The sequence below is a fragment of the Salvelinus alpinus genome, chromosome 8 (assembly GCF_045679555.1).
Source record: "Salvelinus alpinus chromosome 8, SLU_Salpinus.1, whole genome shotgun sequence".
NCBI lineage: Eukaryota > Metazoa > Chordata > Actinopteri > Salmoniformes > Salmonidae > Salvelinus > Salvelinus alpinus.
Genome location: NC_092093.1, coordinates 12,464,460 through 12,486,556, shown reverse-complemented (window position 1 = coordinate 12,486,556; position 22,097 = coordinate 12,464,460). Strand labels below are relative to the sequence as shown.

The following is a 22,097-nucleotide window of genomic DNA, read 5'->3' as shown; positions in this document are numbered from 1 at the left end:
GTATTATTGACTGTAAGTTTGTATATTCCATGTGTAACTCTGTGTTGTTGTATGTGTCAAACTGCTTTGCTTTATCTTGGCCAGGTCGCAGTTGTAAAAGAGAACTTGTTCTCAACTAGCCTATAAAGGTGAATTAAATATTAAATTAGTTGTGCCCCGGGCAGAGTCTAATTAAAGACACTGCAAATTGAAGAGGAGAGTCCCCATCGTCACGGGGATAAGAGCCACACACACACATTCGAGAAAGCTATTTAGGGGCGTTTATGCAATGCCTGCTCGGGCAGATCCAGAAGTTTCACATATCATCAGTCACACACTCAACTCAACTCTTGAGTTACTAAAGCCCTGAGACTCCGTGACCACACAACAACAAAGTGTGACACTCAGAACCGTTTCAACCCGTTGTATACGGTGTATCTCTAAGGCATGTTACGGAGATAGTAGAATATACTGTATGCATTAGAAACAGAGTCAGAATAACAGCTAGCATCATGCAGATAATCAACGTGCCCCTGAGGACTCACTGTAGTTGCACTGCGTCCATCAGTGTAGCTGGTCACGGGGAAGCTGCAGGTGTGTGTGTCTCTGTCTGTGTGTGCGTGTGTGTATGAGAGTTGACCGTCTTCGCATCGGTCTACATATGTATAGTTAAAGTTAAACGGTACTCACGGTCGTTGCACTGTGTCCCTGTGTAAGAGGTCATTGTGCAGTCGCAGGTAAAGTTCTCCCACTGTTGAATACACACGCCCATGTTGGTACAGGAGTCCTCCTGACAGGTGGTGCTGGGTCCTGTTGGAACAGACAGGGTGTAAAGGGGTGGAGTAACCACAGGGGGGGTCGGTACTGAGCCCCATCATTGGAGGTACCATGCAGTAGTGCACTTTGTGTGGGTGGGGAATTGGGGGCATGCGTGCCATATCAATCCAACAGGAAGTCTCAATGTTTGGAGACAGAAAAACAGCATTCCCTCTGTGTGTTTTAACACTACATAAGAACCATTATGAACAGTCACAAACAAAAGGGACAAAAACAGGATGTTTTTCACATGTGGCTTACAAAGACAGATACTGTACAAGAGTCACAGAAAGAAAGAAAATTTGCCCAACGTCCCCAAAAAAACAGAATATTAGAAGTACAATAAAGTCACTATAGATGTACGACTATAGACTTAAAACACTGTACATTTACATCATTATAGATGTACGACTATAGAAGTAAAACACTGTACATTTACGACACTATAGATGTACGACTATAGAAGTAAAACACTGTACATTTACTATAGATGTACGACTATAGACGTAAAACACTTTACATTTACTATAGATGTACGACTATAGACGTAAAACACTTTACATTTACTATAGATGTACGACTATAGACGTAAAACACTTTACATTTACGTCATTATAGATGTACGACTATAGACGTAAAACACTTTACATTTACTATAGATGTACGACTATAGACGTAAAACACTTTACATTTACGTCATTATAGATGTACGACTATAGACGTAAAACACTTTACATTTACGACACTATAGATGTACGACTATAGACGTAAAACACTTTACATTTACGTCATTATCGATGTACGACTATAGACGTAAAACACTGTACATTTACGACACTATAGATGTACGACTATAGACGTAAAACACTGTACATTTACTATAGATGTACGACTATAGACGTAAAACACTTTACATTTACGACACTATAGATGTACGACTATAGACGTAAAACACTTTACATTTACGACACTATAGATGTACGACTATAGACGTAAAACACTGTACATTTACGACACTATAGATGTACGACTATAGACGTAAAACACTGTACATTTACGACACTATAGATGTACGACTATAGACGTAAAACACTGTACATTTACTATAGATGTACGACTATAGACGTAAAACACTTTACATTTACGACACTATAGATGTACGACTATAGACGTAAAACACTGTACATTTACGACACTATAGATGTACGACTATAGACGTAAAACACTGTACATTTACTATAGATGTACGACTATAGACGTAAAACACTTTACATTTACTATAGATGTACGACTATAGACGAAAAACACTTTACATTTACTATAGATGTACGACTATAGACGTAAAACACTGTACATTTACGACACTATAGATGTACGACTATAGAAGTAAAACACTGTACATTTACGACACTATAGATGTACGACTATAGACGTAAAACACTTTACATTTACTATAGATGTACGACTATAGACGTAAAACACTTTACATTTACGTCATTATAGATGTACGACTATAGACGTAAAACACTTTACATTTACGTCATTATAGATGTATGACTATAGACTTAAAACACTGTACATTTACTATAGATGTACGACTATAGACGTAAAACACTTTACATTTACGTCATTATAGATGTACGACTATAGACGTAAAACACTTTACATTTACGACACTATAGATGTACGACTATAGACGTAAAACACTTTACATTTACGACACTATAGATGTACGACTATAGACGTAAAACACTTTACATTTACGTCATTATAGATGTACGACTATAGACGTAAAACACTTTACATTTACGTCATTATAGATGTATGACTATAGACTTAAAACACTGTACATTTACTATAGATGTACGACTATAGACGTAAAACACTTTACATTTACGTCATTATAGATGTACGACTATAGACGTAAAACACTGTACATTTACTATAGATGTACGACTATAGAAGTAAAACACTTTACATTTACGTCATTATAGATGTACGACTATAGACGTAAAACACTGTACATTTACTATAGATGTACGACTATAGACGTAAAACACTTTACATTTACGTCATTATAGATGTACGACTATAGACGTAAAACACTGTACATTTACGACACTATAGATGTACGACTATAGACGTAAAACACTTTACATTTACTATAGATGTACGACTATAGACGTAAAACACTTTACATTTACGACACTATAGATGTACGACTATAGACGTAAAACACTTTACATTTACGACACTATAGATGTACGACTATAGACGTAAAACACTTTACATTTACGTCATTATAGATGTACGACTATAGACGTAAAACACTTTACATTTACGTCATTATAGATGTATGACTATAGACTTAAAACACTGTACATTTACTATAGATGTACGACTATAGACGTAAAACACTTTACATTTACGTCATTATAGATGTACGACTATAGACGTAAAACACTGTACATTTACGACACTATAGATGTACGACTATAGACGTAAAACACTGTACATTTACTATAGATGTACGACTATAGACGTAAAACACTGTACATTTACATCACTATAGATGTACGACTATAGACGTAAAACACTTTACATTTACGACACTATAGATGTACGACTATAGAAGTAAAACACTTTACATTTACGACACTATAGAATTACGAATATAGACTTAAAACACTGTACATTTACGACACTATAGATGTACGACTATAGACGTAAAACACTGTACATTTACATCACTATAGATGTACGACTATAGAAGTAAAACACTTTACATTTACGACACTATAGATGTACGACTATAGAAGTAAAACACTTTACATTTACGACACTATAGATGTACGACTATAGACTTAAAACACTGTACATTTACTATAGATGTACGACTATAGATTTACGACATTATAGATGTACGACACTATAGATTTACGACACTATAGATTTACAACACTATAGATTTACAATACTATATATTTACAAAACTATAGACTTACAATACTACATATTTACAATACTATATATTTACAATACTATAGATTTACAATACTATAGATTTACAACACTATAGATGTACAACACTATAGATTTACAACACTATAGATTTACAATACTATAGATTTACAACACTATAGATTTACAACACTATAGCTTTACAATACTATAGGTTTACAACTTTTGAATTTTACGACACTATAGATTTAGGACACTATAGATTTACAACACTATAGAACTGCAAACCTATAGACTTTACAAACCTATAGATTTACAACACTACATATATCCAACACTTTAGATTTACAAACTATAGATTTACGACACTATACATTTACGACACTACAGATTTACAATACTATAGACTTACAAACCTATAGATTTACAACACTACATATGTGCAACACTATAGAACTGCAACCCTATAGACTTTACAAACCTATAGATTTACAACACTACATATTTGCAACACTTTAGATTTACAACACTATAGAATTGCAACACATATAGTTCAGAAGAAGAACAGTAAACGAGAACAAATGAAGACTTTAGAGTGTGCAGTACATGTAGTGCATATTCCTGAGTATGCACTCCATTGAGACAGTTTGATGGGGTATACAATATGCAAGTGACATGGCAAGGGACCTTGTCGTATTGGAATTTTGGTGGGTTTTTGAATGGTATTCAATGGTCAAAAACGTAAAGCGATGGTCTTCAGCGCAAACACGTAATGAGAGGCATCTGGCAAATTCATCCACAAGCACTAATATAGTTTCCTATACTGCGTTTTCATGAATTAGACGATACTGTATAATCGTCAAGCCCATTCAAAAGGCCGAGGACATAAACACGGACGTATGATGTGTCACTTGCACAAGGCATTCAAATGTCAAACTGGATGTGTGTTTTCCATTCTCCAACCAACCACCACCACACATATCTCACACTTCTGAATACTTTTCTAAGAGGGAATGTAGACAAGAACTGTGCATTATATGTACATAGTCAATCCGTCTGGATTAAACGAATAACATACAAAACCTTATCAAAAACCTCCAAAGAGAAAAGATTTAAAGAAAAACTAAGTGAAAAGATACAACAAACAAGAAACATAAACAACTGCAAATAAACAGTTGTTTAAGTGCAATAGTCTTGTGCAAGATGATATGTGAGACAAGAGAATAACTTGCAGGTGGAACAGGAAAAGGAGAACTATAGTTGCTGGCTGAAAGTGCCTTTACTGTGTAATGAAGAGCGGTGGTATTCAGTCACCACGACCCTGACTGTATTGGAGAGGACTCGCTCTCTGAAACAGCACTTCCTCTTCTCACCAGAGAAAGGAAGGAAGGAGTGTGACAGGGTTGAGAGAAAGAGATAAAGAGAGGCTGAGAGAGAGAGAGAGCGAGAGAGAGAGGCTGAGAGATGGTTGACTAGCAGCACTCTGAAGCTGTTGAAGCTATACTATACTTTTCTGTACATCTCAACTTTTCCTAATGAAATACATGAATTTGCTATACGGAGACAGGTAGACATCAATCACGGCCGGTAAGACAACGTAGTAACAGTACTAGATGAAGCCCTGGGCCTGGAAACGGATCTCATGTTTTATGGATGGGCTTCTCTGTGGATGGGTTGAATTGATCGTTTTTCACATTCTCCTCGATTTATCTCTTTCCCTGACAATCTCTCTGTCTCTACCTCTCGGCCTCTCATCCTCTCGGCCTCTCATCCTCTCGGCCTCTCATCCTCTCGGCCTCTCAGCATCTCACTATCACTCAATCTTATAACAATTTCTCTCTTTCTTTCTCCCTCAATCTATTTCGCTCCCTCTACAGCTTTTCTCATTCATGCTTCCTCTTAAGGCTCTCTTTTATCTCTTCTTTCTGTTCCTTCTGTTTCTCCAACATTTCTCCTGACAATTTCAGAGAGTGAGCCTTCCTCTCCAGCAGTGGGACGTGGTCGGCATGGCTACACCCAAGATGCATTGCACACAGCATTCTGTCTGTTCAGCCGCGCCTCAGAGAAGCGGTCAGAGTGAAACCTTCTACCTTGCAGGTCGGCTTTGGTGAAATCAACTTTGTTAGCGCCGAAACACAACAAACAGAACAGGAAGAAGCGGAACAACGTTAGTGTTAGTGAGGCAGCACAAGGTTAGTGTTCAGAGACGTTCAGGTATTGTAGAGTTACAGCTGTAGGATCTTAATTTGATCACTCTTTTGTTGCTGAGAATTTTCATGCGGGATACAAGGTTATACACGGTTATATTAATTAACAGTATTCCACTTTTCATGTAGCCTCATTTTGACCAGCTAATAGCCTAACCACCAATCAAGCAACATTATGGACTAAACATTCAAATCCAGTTGCTGCAGAATTATGTTGTTGTGACAATACAGGTCAAATTAAGATCCTACATATGTACAGGTAATTCTAGTGTTGGTGAAGGGAAGTACTTCAGGTTATGTTTAGTGGTTAATTAGTGTCCATGTGTTAGATTACAGTAAACGGGATCAGATGGATAGACGGGGGTGTGTGTTGTAGGAATGTCATGTGAGAGAACGCTGTCTCTATGTTCATATACTGATAGTTTGCCACCACCTAGTGGTGGAAGGCAGGGTAATATTTTGCACCACCTACCGGTGGAATGAAGTGTAATGGTTTGTCAACACCTAGTGGAGGAAGGCAGTACTGACTAGACTAGTACATGATGCACTAGTCTTTGATCCCAGTATACCATTTAGATTATTTCAGGTTGTGGCCCTGAGTGGCCATGAATGAACTAGGCTGAAGGTGTGAGTGGGCGAGGAACGTACCATAGCCATGAGTAGAAGACACAGATCTAGTCATACAGGGTGCTGGGGTCAATTTGGAACGGGATGCATAATATATGTGCTCCTAAGTCAAAGAGGTCATAGGTCAGGGGTCGTACCTTCACAGCCGCGTTCGATCTGTCCGGAGCGGAACAGGGCATCATTGATGAGGTCAGGCAGACGGCCGTTGAGATCGACAGATGCCAGACAGCCCTGGAAACCCTCCCTAGAGACCACCAGCTTAGGAAGGTTCTGATACATGTTGGGCCCCAGACCTGCCACAAACAGATCACCTGGGGGGAGGGGGGGGTGGATGATCAAATGAAGGATGTAGTCAGAGAGTGTGTCAACAACCATTTATGTGATGGCAGGATAATCTAGTCATGATTATAATGCCTTTACTTAGTCAAATAAGCAAATATTGTCTGTCAAACTGAGTAGTTCCAATATTCAGACTAGCATCCCATTTAGAATAAATTGGTAGTTTGCTAGTAGGAACATTGCAATGTAGCAACTGTTTTGCCCGTGTTTATGTCTCCGTGATGGAAGGATATAGAGGCTTCCGTGACTGTCTGCTCTATAATACAATATAATTAGAATGACTGCAATTACTGTAATCAAATCAAATGTAATTTATCACATGCGCCGAATACAACAGGTGTAGACCTTACTGTGAAATGCTTACATACAAGCCCTTAACCAACAATACAGTTCAAGAAATAGAGTTAATAAAATATTTACTAAATAAACTAAAGTTTTTTTAAAAATCAAATCAAAAAGTAACACAGAACTGGATTTCTGTGTTCGCTGCTTGGTCCTCCTACCTTTGAGGTCTAGGTTCTTGGCTCCGTTGATGTTCTGTGTGACAGACTTGGCATCCACCTTCAGTGTGTGTGTGTTGGTGGCGTCCCTAGTGATGACTACGTTGTGCCACTGGTTGTCATTCAGAGCTCTCTCATTGTTCCCCTTCAGTAGACTGGGCCCGTTCCCCAGATCAAACACATAGTGGACAAACCTAAGATGGAGACCAATGTTTTATTACAATACAGCTGGGGGACCATTCAACAGTACACAGTGGACAAACCTAGGATGGGGACCAAGGTTTTAATACAGCTGGGGGACCATTCAACAGTACACAGTGGACACACCTAGGATGGGGACCAAGGTTTTAATACAGCTGGGGGACCATTCAACAGTACACAGTGGACAAACCTAGGATGGAGAGCAAGGTTTTAATACAGCTGGGGAAGCATTCAACAGTACACAGTGGACACACCTAGGATGGGGACCAAGGTTTTAATACAGCTGGGGGACCATTCAACAGTACACAGTGGACACACCTAGGATGGGGACCAAGGTTTTAATACAGCTGGGGGAGCATTCAACAGTACACAGTGGACAAACCTAGGATGGGAACCAAGGTTTTAATACAGCTGGGGAAGCATTTAACAGTACACAGTGGACAAACCTAGGATGGGAACCAAGGTTTTAATACAGCTGGGGAAGCATTCAACAGTACACAGTGGACAAACCTAGGATGGAGAGCAAGGTTTTAATACAGCTGGGGAAGCATTCAACAGTACACAGTGGGCAAACCTAGGATGGGAACCAAGGTTTTAATACAGCTGGGGAAGCATTCAACAGTACACAGTGGGAAAACCTAGGATGGAGACCAAGGTTTTAATATAGCTGGGGAAGCATTCAACAGTACACAGTGGACAAACCTAGGATGGAGAGCAAGGTTTTAATACAGCTGGGGAAGCATTCAACAGTACACAGTGGGCAAACCTAGGATGGGGACCAAGGTTTTAATACAGCTGGGGAAGCATTCAACAGTACACAGTGGACAAACCTAGGATGGGAACCAAGGTTTTAATATAGCTGGGGAAGCATTCAACAGCACACAGTGGACACACCTAGGATGGAGAGCAAGGTTTTAATATAGCTGGGGAAGCATTCAACAGCACACAGTGGACACACCTAGGATGGGAACCAAGGTTTTAATACAGCTGGGGGAGCATTTAACACAGGTATCTATCTCTCTTTATGACTGTACTTGTTGTAACCTGCAAGTTACTCTGAATAAATACACTACTTCTAAACTAGGAGACAAGGAAACAGGGATGCACACTATAGTACTTTTAAGTGCACTTCCCCCTAAGTGCACACTTATCCTCCGCTTTACTTTTGAGACACATTTCAGACCTGTGTGTCCATTAGTGTACCTACTAGACTAGAGAGTAGAAGTGGACTCAGTTGAAGTGGGTGAGTGTAGGGGATATTACTCAGATGTAGTGCCCACTACATTGAAGTGGGGGAGTGTGGGTGTGGCACAGTCATTGAAGATGATAGGAGGAACACTATGGAAGTGAGAGCTCTCCTTCTCCTCTTACCGCCAATCAATAGACTTCTTCAAATGTGGCTAAAACGACCGGCACAAGTCTATATAATTGACCCATTATCAAGTTATTCTGAAGGATGACCTTTGCCCCAGAATATCTTGCCTAGTCTTTTGGCATTTCTCACAACTTGGTAGTGAATATTTTCTTACTTGGACTATTTGAGTTTTATCACACCAACTAAAGACACTGAACCAACACGGCCAGGTGAAGTCCATTATCTGACTCTCTTGCAAGCCCAATGCAGCCGTTTTTATCTCAATATCAAATCATTTTTTGGTAACAATTAAGTACCTTACTGTAATAGTTATCTATACAAATTGTCAAAAAGCAACAAATATTGTTTTTGTAGCACAAAAAAAATATAATTCTCATTTGTCTGGGAGTGGTCTGAGTGAGGGAGCAAATTGGAGGCACTTAATTGGAGGGATATCTTAAATGGCAGAAATCAATTCAAATGGCAGAAAGGTTTGGAACTCTCTTTGTTATTGGTCTATTTACACAGCCTAGTGATGTCACCAGGCATGTCCAAACTCTGTCTATGCATAACCTGGGGTTTATTCATTCCAGAAACCGTTTACCACTTAAGAACCAAACGGAAGTAAACAGAGCTAAACGGACAAATTCAATCCTGTTTCGTTTGCTTCCGTTTCACAAACGTTTCGCAGCATATTTGTCAGAATGAGAACACCCCTGCTGATTGAAGGTCCTGTGTAGATTGTATTTTTATCCAGCAACTATCAGGAAATAACACTGATCACATTTTCTTCACAAACAGTTTCATCAGCTATTGTACAATATGATACAAATCAAAAGGGGAAAGTACTATGACGACACTGGGCCTTTAATTACATGACTAAATATAGTTCAATAAGGCTATTCTAAGTGACTCACCCTTTGACCAGCTCCACAGCAATGAAGTCGTTCCCGTCTCCACTGTTGAACAGTATGAATCCGTCAGGCGATGTGGTCTTGAACTGGAAGAAAAGGTGCATGGTGGTGTAGGCCTGCAGGGTGGCCAGGCCCAAATAGCTGCCCTTGGACTTGAAGGTCACCGGGTCAGCAATGATGGAGCGCATGCCAAAGCGGGCGTTGAGCTCACAGAAGTCAATGTCTCCATTCTTACACATGTCAATGTAGAACATACCGTTGAACTTCAGGCCCTAGGGGTTAGAGGTTAGAGGTCAGAGGTCCGAGTTGGTTTTTCAGAATGATCATGGCTTTTGGTATCACGATAACTTAGTGAAGAAACTAATATTATGATAACTGCTTTTATCAACTGAAGAACAGTAGTATTGCACCACTTTGATTAGCCTCTACGGTTAGGGAATAATAGCCAACAGAGGCTGTAATCTGGTCTGGCTATGATCCCCCTTCCCGTGCAGGTCAGTGCCTGGCAGATGCCAAATGATGATTTATGATTGAACACGTGCTTCTGCCAGTACATGCTGGTCCTACCTGCAGATGTCCAATGAAAGAGGAGGGGGAGGACGAGATGAAACGCTTCTCTGTCAGAATGCCTGTCTCCACATTATGGAACTCCAGACGGGTGTGGTCGCCTGCCATCTGGCCTGGAGAGAGAGAAGGGGACAGAGAGAGAGAGAGAGAGAGAGAGAAAGAGAGAGAGAGTGAATGGGAGAGAGAGAGAGAGAGAGAGAGAGAGAGAGAGCAAAAGAGAGAGAGAGAAACATGTAGGGGGGGAAAAAGGAGGGTCGAAGGGGTAAGGAGGAGGGAGAAAGGTAGGATAGGAATTTCAAAGGATTTCACCTCTTTATTAGTAAAAAAAGAGCAGATATATTCTCATCGCATCAGAACCAATAATAGTACCTTCAGATATGTCTTCATCGACTGTCAGTTTGAAGTTTTTACCGCGTCGGACCACTCTGACAGAGTGCCAGTCATTATCATTGAGCTTTTGGCCCGCATATAGAGTCTCTTGTCCCTTGCCTGAGAACGACCGTTAGTTAGTTCAGGGTTAGGGTTAGTCAACAACACAAACCAAACCTTTGTTTTCTCTGGGTGAGCTGGGTTTGTCTACCAGTAACCAATTTCTGTCGGCCAGAAAATGAGAAAGTATTTTGGGGACACTGATTCTAGCTGGGGATCTCGTATGCGGGACACCAGGTTGGGTTGCTTTCTGTGCATGTTCTGTTTACTTCGCCCACTCTAAAATCAAAGAGTTGGTTTGGCTTGCAACAAAAATAGAGGAGAAAAGACCTGAAGAGATAATACATTACAAAGATATATATTTGTACTTGATCATCTACCATCTCTTAAGATTCTAAATACAGTAAGATAATAGCCACTGTTACTCTAAGATTCTAAATACAGTAAGATAATAACCACTGTTACTCTAATATTCTAAATACAGTAAGATAATAGCTGCTGTTACTCTAACACTAAAAATACAGTAAAATATACACTAGTGTTACTCTAACACTATAAATACAGTAACATAATAACTGCTGTTACTCATAAAAGGGCTCAGATATTTTTTCAAGGAGCATGAGACCGTACGTAGGCAGAAAGACAGAAACACAGGCAGAATCAAATGTGCCTACAGTATGGAGAATATTTCTTCAAAAACAAATTCCTCAACCACCCACAAGAGGGCGTGTCAAGCCCATGGTGTGCGACCACAGGGAGTTCAATGTTTATGTTTATATTTATGTTCATGTGTGTGTGTGTGTGTCTGTGCTTGGTTAATTACACACCATTACCTGCAGCCTCCTTAGGTTTTGTGTGTAATCAGAGACATTGATCAGTATAATTAGAGTGAACGAGTGTGTCTGATCTGTCACTCAAACTGAGATCCACCAAATAGAGCTGCAGCTGGGACACACTGTCAACCTCAGGTAGACATACACACACATACGCACAAACACAAAAGCACAAAGAACAATCTCAAATAGAAAACATCCTTTGCAAACATTATTCAGGGCGTAAACCAAGTCCTTCTCATTAACTCATTAATACACAAGGCCCTTGACTGCTGTCAGTAGGTCATGACCAAACTCAAAGACCTCTTTATGAGTAAGAGCAGTATCACTAAATCTTTATAAGCCACACTACAATGTAACAAACATGTACCTTTAAAGAAAAATCTACATGTGAATTTCTGTAACATTTTTAAAGATGTATGTTTTTTTAACCAACCTTAAAAAGATCCAGAAAAGTTGGCTAATTGAGTTGTTAACATATAGCTAATTATGTATAGAAACATCCCACTTTAATCATAAGGTCTTTGATCTTAGCTGATCTATTATCAATACAATTTCCTTATCACACTTCTGTACATTATCCTATCTATACAAATCATGTCAAAAATAATGATATCATATTCATTTAAAGAAGAATTCTCCATCAAGTGGAGTATAGACTTACTGGTGTTACAGTTTATCCTGACACAGTCTAGATAGGGGGGAAATAAGTGACAGATGAAATCGCATCCTTCAAGGTAAAAGCTGCTGACATCCAAGAACAGAAACTCCACCTTCCGGGGACGGTCGCATGACGTCGGCGGCCATTTCAGATAGTTAGGGTAACGTGTGACGATGGTCAACACCAAACTGCCATTTTGGATCTATATCTTGTTTTAAGTTTGATCATTACATTTTATTTGATTTAACATCAGATAAGACTTTTATTGAATTGAAATACTTCTTGTCAATACCGAAAGTATATTTGTAGGTCTGAATAGATGCATAAAATATCTTACAAGACATAATGTCGTTTTCAAATTTCAACATGTGTTTTTATAGTTTAGGATTTTAAGCCTCTTTTTCAAAATGGCCGCTTGCAGTTCATTGGCCACATCGATTTACTAACCCAGCATTTTGTAACCATCCTTTGTTATTCTGCACCTGTAGCCGTCCGTTATTTATATCAAATGTATATCATATTGGAGTATGATACATCCTACACTTTAGGCTACAAACGGTATACAAGATAGGCCTATATCTCAACCAATAGGGAATAAGTAGTGCTGTGATTGGTCAGGTGATCTGGGTTAGGATCCATGTGACCCAGCTCGTCATGTACAGTCAACCGCAACAGAAAAGTGGGAGCAAACAGCGCCGATCCAGTCAGCACCAGCGCCGTACAGTGGCCTAGCAGGACCTCAGAGGGGTCCAGACTACCTCAGACCTCAGCACTAACGCAAAGATAGCAAAGGTGTGTATGAGAGAAACCAGCCAAATCACATTAGATATTGTGTATTGAAGTCCTATATACTAGTAAGACTCTGAGAATAATATTTGGCAACATTAGGAAAGTGACAGTTATATTGTGTCCATAACATAATGTAAAACTGAGTGAAATACACAGATCAATTTCCATTGATCCCCCATCTTTGTAGGCATACAGATGTAGGATCTTAATTTGAGCCAGTTTGCTACAGCAGGAAAAGAGTCTTGCAGCAACAGGAAAAGTTAATTATTATTTTCGTAGGAGTTGATACATGTTTCGTTAGGGTAAATCAAGTCGAGAAGCCTTTTAAAACTCAGATACACTAGAGGAAAATGATCAGCAACAAAAGTGTGATCAAATTAAAGCAATTCAATATAGCTCGGTAGAACCTTCAAGGGATCTTAAAATTCTAAATAATTTAGCAAAATGATCCTTGATATGAACTTCTTAAAACAATTCCATATCTTATTAGTCCCCCCCCCCTTATGTGTTAAGATCCTACATATGTATGTGTTGACAGCAGTGGAGGCTGCTGAGGGGAGGACGGCTCAGAATCATGGCTGGAATGGAGTTTGATACCATTCCATTCAGTCCATGCAGTGCATTATTATTAGCCGTCCTCCCCTCAGCAGCCTCCACCGCTGGACATGTACAGTTTGTTTGTGTTTTGCATGAGGGTGGATATAGAGGAAGGAAAGCTAGTCAAAGCTAGCTTAATGTTTGTGTTTTGCATGAGGGTGGATATAGAGGAAGGAAAGCTAGTCAAAGCTAGCTTAATGTTTGTGTTTTGCATGAGGGTGGATATAGAGGAAGGAAAGCTAGTCAAAGCTAGCTTAATGTTTGTGTTTTGCATGAGGGTGGATATAGAGGAAGGCAAGCTAGTCAAAGCTAGCTTAATGTTTGTGTCCACGTGTGTATAGATAAAGGGATGCTGTACTATACTATCCTATATGCCACCATCTGCAGGCTTGCTGTGTGCTGTGGGCTCGGGCTGTATGCTAGGCGGGCCGCAGGCCAAGGGCCATTGAAGGGGTGATCATCTTTGAACAAGGCGACATGGGAAATACCACCTACACTACTGTAGGGGTGCTAATGGGTGGAACCATGGACCTGCTAACATGGACCAAACCAAAATAAAAAATACAGGAAATAATCAACAAAACACGGTTACGACAACAACAAACCCAGACAGTAAGAATGTAGGATAATAATGCATTATCAAGATGTAGTCATACAGCACCAGTCGAACGTTTGGACACCTACTCATTCAAAGGTTTTTCTTTATTTTTACTATTTTCTACATAGTAGAAGAATAGTGAAGACATAAAAACTATGAAATAACACATATGGAATCATGTAGTAACCAAAAAAGGAGGTGTGAATGCGTGGGGGTGCTTTGCTGGACGCTGTCTGTGATTTATTTAGAATTCAAGGCACACTTAATCTGCATGGCTACTACAGCATTATACAGCGATATGCCATCACATATGTTTTTCAACAGGACAGTGACAAAAACACACCTCCAGGCTGTGTAAGGGCTATTTTACCAAGATGGAGAGTGATGGAGTGCTACATCAGATGACCTGGCCTCCACAATCACCCGACCTCAACCCATTTGAGATGGTTGGGGATGAGTCGGACTGCAGAGTGAAGGAAAAGCATATGTGGGAACTCCTTCAAGACTGTAGGAAAAGCATTCCAGGTGAAGCTGGTTGAGAGAATGCCAAGAGTGTGCAAAGCTGCCATCAAGGCAACGGGTGGCTGCTTTGAAGAATCTCAAATATAAAATATATTTTGATTTACTTTTTTGGTTACTAAAGGATTCCATATGTGTCATTTCATAGTTGTTATGTCTTCAATATTATTCTACAATGTAGAAAATAAGTAAAAAATTAAGAAAAACCCTGCAATGAGTAGGTGTGTCCAAACTTTTGACTGGTACTTTATATCAGAACTTTTGGATGGGAAAGAGAGAAAAAGGACCATCATAAAAAGAGGACCTTGTTAAAAAAGTCCTGTAATTGAGGGGCGCAACAGGCCTTTGTAATGTATAAAGAAACTATGTTTGATAGCATATAAGTAACTGAACATCTCCAGACTAATATCTGAGAAATGTTCCTTTCTACTTGTGAACATGACTGACTATTTCTCAATATCTTAATGAAAATGACTGTGATAATCATGGATACGGTGATTTAATTGTTAGATTAATTATAAAATATTCTACAGTGACGACATAGCAGCAAAGCAAGAAAATCTAAATATACGATGCGGAGCAAATGAACATACAATCCATGCAACTACTGGACAAGAAAACAGCTGTAGTTTGACCAAAACAAAGAAGAATGAATGAAAACAACGACTAACAAAAGTACTATGTGACAACTCGAGCAGACCTCCCCCTGAAGACAGCGGGACGGGGAGGGTTAACAGGTTCATACGATACCTAGGTTGACCGTGAGTTTGACACGGCCGCTGTCCAGCTCCAGACGGAGCGTGTTGGCGGAGTCCCGGGAGGTAGCGGCCATGAGGAGCCCAAATGCACGCTGGGACATAAAGCGTAGGGAGACGTCCTCTGCCTCTGTGTGCATCACCGCAGGCATCACCACCTTCATGTACATACTGCCGTCATAGCTCAGGATAGACGCCTCTGTAATAAAGGGAAGGGGGGTCAGAGATGAGGAAGAAGCGCAGATAGCCTAAGGGCCGTTCTTAGCTGTGGTATATTGACCGTATACCACAAACCCCTAAAGTGCCTTATTGCTATAATAAGTACTTTACCAATGTAATTAGAACACTAAACAGTAAAGTAATGTGTCTCATGTACCACGGCTTACAGCTAATCAGCATCCAGGTCTCAAAACATTTGGTTTATAATATAGTACACGTCGTGTAACAGACTCATATTAGCACGAATGTGTTTCAATGAAAGTTAATAATGGCAAAGTGGGATTAAAAATGTATTTAATTTTTTTTAAATTGTCAACAATCTACTCAAAATACATGTCAAAATGGAAGAAAAAGGACATATTTTTTAAGATAAATAAAAATGCATAACCTAAATATAGTTGTTGTATTCAGATATTATATGTAGACAAGCATAAATTAGTTCAGGAGTAAAATGTTGCTTAACATATCCCATAATACGTTACATGGACTCACTCTGTGTGAAATAATAGGGTTTGACATGATGTTTTAAATAACTACCCCTTCCTCTGTCCCCCCTACATACAACATCTGTAAGGTTCCTCAGTGAAGTACTGTATTTCATGCACATAATGAAATACAAAGACCAGGGAGGCTGGCCATTCCATTATTTAAAAACACTACCTAAGAGAGGTATGAGGTACGACATCTGTTACACATACACTCACAGGCCTACAGTACACATCCCTTGTGTCTTATTGATGAAAACACACATACCACATACACACTTAGAACCATGTACTATATCTAACATGTGACAACACTGTTCCTGAACGCCCAGACTCCATCACGTGACAACACTGTTCCTGAACGCCCAGACTCCATCACGTGACAACACTGTTCCTGAACGCCCAGACTCCATCACGTGACAACACTGTTCCTGAACGCCCAGACTCCATCACGTGACAACACTGTTCCTGAACGCCCAGACTCCATCACGTGACAACACTGTTCCTGAACGCCCAGACTCCATCACGTGACAACACTGTTCCTGAACGCCCAGACTCCATCACGTGACAACACTGTTCCTGAACGCCCAGACTCCATCACGTGACAACACTGTTCCTGAACGCCCAGACTCCATCACGTGACAACACTGTTCCTGAACGCCCAGACTCCATCACGTGACAACACTGTTCCTGAACGCCCAGACTCCATCACGTGACAACACTGTTCCTGAACGCCCAGACTCCATCACGTGACAACACTGTTCCTGAACGCCCAGACTCCATCACGTGACAACACTGTTCCTGAACGCCCAGACTCCATCACGTGACAACACTGTTCCTGAACGCCCAGACTCCATCACGTGACAACACTGTTCCTGAATGCCCAGACTCCATCATGTGACAACACTGTTCCTGAACGCCCAGACTCCATCATGTGACAACACTGTTCCTGAACGCCCAGACTCCATCACGTGACAACACTGTTCCTGAATGCCCAGACTCCATCATGTGACAACACTGTTCCTGAACGCCCAGACTCCATCACGTGACAACACTGTACTGTTCCTGAACGCCCAGACTCCATCATGTGACAACACTGTTCCTGAACACCCAGACTCCATCATGTGACAACACTGTTCCTGAACACCCAGACTCCATCACGTGACAACACTGTTCCTGAACGACCAGACTCCATCATGTGACAACACTGTTCCTGAACGCCCAGACTCCATCATGTGACAACACTGTTCCTGAACGCCCAGACTCCATCATGTGACAACACTGTTCCTGAACGCCCAGACTCCATCATGTGAAAACACTGTTCCTGAACGCCCAGACTCCATCATGTGACAACACTGTTCCTGAACGCCCAGACTCCATCATGTGACAACACTGTTCCTGAACGCCCAGACTCCATCATGTGACCCAGGCTCCACACACAATGATCAACAAGCAGAACATTAAAACATCAACCTCTTCTTTCCTCTGCATTTTCCTCTCGTTGGGTTCCTTCACATGTTCTCTAACAAATACACTCGCACGCACACACACACACACGCACACGCACACACACACACACACACACACACACACACACACACACACACACACACACACACACACACACACACACACACACACACACACACACACACACACACACACACACACACACACACACACACACACACACACACACACACACACACACAGAACTCTCTCTCTGACTTACACATCTACAGTGCATCCCGGCCTATTCAAGTTAAACAGAGAGATTAGGGCACCAGGGGACACATTTAATCGCAACACTACCCTTTTGTGCAGTTCACACCTGTCATCATGGTGGTGAGTGGCAGGCAGCAGGGCTATAATGCTGGAAGGTGTTCTGTTCTGGAAGAGATGTATTAAAAAGGGCACCCAGCTGTGAAATACCTGCTTTGACACCTCAGCTTTAAAAGAAAAAAAATGTCCTCTGGGCTCAGAAATGCAGCTAAATTTTATTTGGATTGAAATAAAAAAGGCTCTCTGTACATATTTGCAGAGTAAACTTCACTCATATTACGCTTCATGACGTTTCTGTGATTTGATATTGACATTGATTTAATTTGAGCTTTTCTCATGCAGTTACATTTTATTTGAACGACAGAGCTTGACATTATATCTGCAATTTATGTCAATCCAAAAGTCTCTATGCCACAAATATGTTATGAAACCAGGTGCTTTGAACCATAGGTTTTTTGATAACTCTTAGGTAACTAACAGCAACAACAGCTAGAAAACGTGTTAAGTAAAAAATAGATCAGTAAAAAGAGTAAATGATTGTACCGCGCTCTGTAGCCCAGAGGCTAATCAGAGAAGACCAGACCAGAACAAGGCTCTCTACTTCTTTCTCCCCTCCATTTCCAGCCCTGACACATAAACGCTCACATACTGTAGGCTGCCATGCAGATGGACCCCTATTCCCTTTATAGTGCACTACTTTCGACCAGGGCCCATAGAGCTTTGGTCAAAAGTTGTACACTATATGGAGAATAGAATGCCATTTGGGACGCACTAACACTTCCCCTCCAGTAATATCCTGTCAGGCAGGGCCAAGCTATTGATTTCAGCCCAGCCAGGCCGGGCCCAGGTCCAAGATCACAGGCAGGAAAACCAGGTGAGAGATGTAGTGTGTGAGTGAGAGCGTGTCTAGCTGGCTGACCACAGAGGAAAACTTGAATAGACATGGAAGGACACAAAAGAACAATCATTTATCAAGTAAGAGGTTTAACTTGACGAAAAATGCATTGGAGACAAGTTGTCCAAGTGTTCAATACAAACTGAAGGTGTTTGTGAGGATAATTGAAGATTCAGTCAGTACTATGAAATTGCTGCAGTTCACTAAATGTTAGGCTACACAAGTCTTGCAGTTAAAAAGCAATGCATGAAAACGATGAAATGCAAGGCATTCATTCCACTGTTGAACAACTAATCATATAAGAAGTACACTGTTAAATGAGAAAGACTACTCAAAACCCCATCATTGTAAAACCATGAAAAGTAGTGCACCTTAGCTGAGCTCTGGTGTTTGTGAAGGGTGTTTGGAAGGTGTTTGGAGGGTGTTTGGAGGGTGTCTGGAGAGTGTTTAGAGAGTGTTTGGGGGGTGTTTAGAGAGTGTTTGGGGGGTGTTTGGAGGGTGTTTGGAAGGTGTTTGGAGAGTGTTTGGAGGGTGTTTGGAGGGTGTTTGGAAGGTGTTTGGAGAGTGTTTGGAGGGTGTTTGGAGGGTGTTTGGAGGGTGTTTGGAGAGTGTTTGGAGGGTGTTTACATTTACATTTACATTTAAGTCATTTAGCAGACGCTCTTATCCAGAGCGACTTACAAATTGTTTGGAGGGTGTTTGGAGAGTGTTTGGAGGGTGTTTGGAGGGTGTCTGGAGGGTGTTTTGGAGGGTGTTTGGAGGGTGTTTGGGGGGTGTATGGAGGGAAACCCAATGTAAGCGTTATTACACACTGAATGTACCGTATTTCCAAACAGAATGGAAGTACTCTGAAACACAGAGTGGTTCTTCACAGAATGGAAGTACTCTGAAACACCCAGAGTGATTCTTCACAGAATGGAAGTAATCTGAAACACCCAGAGTGTGAAAAAATAAAAAATTCAAGACACCACACACAGAAATCAGAACCATGGACAGCCACATCATATTTAGCTTACGTTATTTGGACTAAATCGTTTTTGGTATCGTTTAGTTGTCACTGTATTAGACTAAGCAGAGGTGATTAGAATACGTTGAAATATAGAAGTTGAAATGGTGCTGGAATAGTGGAGGCAGCTCCTGTTTTATATCCAACAGATAATTCTACAACTCTACAATCAATAGTTGTTTAGTGTTCCGTAAATGTCGGAAACATTAAGTTGCTTGACCCTGCTGTAGGTCATGTGACTGTCTGTTACTGTACATGCAATATGCTTTGTGGACTTCACCAGACAAAAAAGCTCTCCTGTTTTGTGATGAAATAAAGAGTGTTTTTTCCGCCACTGTGTCTTCTTCTCGTCTTGGCCTTTAGGCCTATATATAAGAACTAACAGGTTATAGAGCAAACAATTATCACAACACAAAGGTTGGTTTATGGATTATTTCTGGCTGCCCCAGTGATTTTACCCACCCACCGCCACTGCAGACAACAGTCAATCATATCATCTAAGTCAACTGCACTGTGATTCAATCCATCTGAACAATCTTCCTTGCCATATACCATCATCTGAATATAAAGACTCAGGTCAGATTAGCATAATGGGTGACTAACAATAGAAGTCATTGTCTGTATTTTTTCCATGAATGTGAAATATGTCAAATTTCAGTTGATTTTTTATATTATTCATATAATAAATACCTTAGAGACCTTTGAACTGTATTACTCTATCAATATAGTAAAAAATACAAAAATGTGACCTGTTCATATTTTGTCATTTGATAATTTGCCGCTTGGGCAGTTTATTCAACACAGATTGAGGACCTAGTAGCTGAGGACTAACTGTTTTTCTTAAATGTTGTGTTTTGTATTGATTTCTGTGTTGTTTAACATTGTATTTGGTTGTTATGTGACCAAGTCACCCTTGGGAATGAGACCCTGGTCTCAATGAGCTTTCTCTGAATAAAGAATAAATATTTTTTGTATATATATTCTGCACCAGGAACCAAGCAAGTAATTTAAGAGTTTGGTCTCGTGACAATAGCTTTTCCAAAGCTCTGACTACTACCATGCTCCTACACATATTCCCAGATCTCTTCAGCAACAAAACACACGGAGAACAGGAGGGAGGACGATCCCAGAGCTCTTCATCAACACATGGATAACAGGAGGGAGGACGATCCCAGAGCTCTTCAGCAACACAACACATGGAGAACAGGAGGGAGGACGATGAGGTGATTATAGCTATTCAAGCACTTTGGAGACTAATAACTGGTTTACGCCCTGGTAACAGGCCTGTATGGAACTTAATGTGTCTGTGGTGTATGTGTGTGTGTGTGTGTGTGTGTGTGTGTTTTGATGACACTGACACACACCCCCCCCCCCCCCCCCCCCCACATACACTGCACTGCTGCTATGCATACACAGCTGTGTGTAATTCTGAAGAGAGACATCAACAGCTCTGAACAGCTCATCTCAGATGGTAATTAAGGAAGGGGGGAGTTAGAGCCACTTTACATAATTATAAATAGTGGCAGAAGATGGAGGGAGCAGGAAGGAGGGAGGAAGATGAGGAAGGTTATTAACAACATGAAAGCACCACAGCACAGATCTGTGATATGGAGATGGAGGGGGTGGTTCATGTTGAGCTCAGCAGGGTTTTCTGTGAAGTATAATTTCTGCAGCAGCATTTAACATGGAAGAAAACATTACAGATGCCTGTTTTGAAGTGTTGGTGTGTGTGTCCGCTGATTTTGTGTATGTCTGTGTGCGTGTGTGTGTTTACAGACTAAAGTCCCTCTCAGAGTAAGGCAGCGGGAAATGGCTCCACTCGACAGAAGAGGCTCAATAGGGCGAGCGGACATTATTCCCCGTAATCCACCCATGTCACTCAGTGTAGAGTGTTTCAATAGAGACAACATTAAGGCAGTGTTTCAATAGAGACAGACAACATTAAGGCAGTGTTTCAACAGAGACAACATTAAGGCAGTGTTTCAATAGAGACAGACAACATTATGGCAGTGTTTCAATAGAGACAGACAACATTATGGCAGTGTTTCAATAGAGAAAACATTA

General features: G+C 40.7%; 1 protein-coding gene across 6 annotated transcripts in view; it reads right to left on the bottom strand.

Annotated features, from left to right (window-relative positions):
• Positions 1-22,097, bottom strand: part of LOC139582567 (neurexin-3b-like) — a 626,716-nt gene that overhangs the window by 391,315 nt on the left and 213,304 nt on the right. For 3 of the 6 annotated variants that reach the window (XR_011676380.1, XM_071412690.1, XM_071412687.1), the window contains exons 10-18: positions 15,642-15,845; positions 12,392-12,418; positions 10,835-10,954; positions 10,466-10,578; positions 9,902-10,170; positions 7,433-7,623; positions 6,728-6,901; positions 5,847-5,873; positions 670-789 (exon numbers count right to left, since the gene is read on the bottom strand). Coding sequence is in view for 4 of the 6 variants with exons in the window: in XM_071412690.1 (XP_071268791.1) it covers positions 670-789; positions 5,847-5,873; positions 6,728-6,901; positions 7,433-7,623; positions 9,902-10,170; positions 10,466-10,578; positions 10,835-10,954; positions 12,392-12,418; positions 15,642-15,845 (1,245 nt within the window). In the remaining 2 variants the exon portion in view is untranslated. The remainder of the gene's footprint in view (positions 1-669; positions 790-5,846; positions 5,874-6,727; positions 6,902-7,432; positions 7,624-9,901; positions 10,171-10,465; positions 10,579-10,834; positions 10,955-12,391; positions 12,419-15,641; positions 15,846-22,097) is intronic. The other 3 variants (XR_011676381.1, XM_071412688.1, XM_071412689.1) reach the window with 1 other exon arrangement.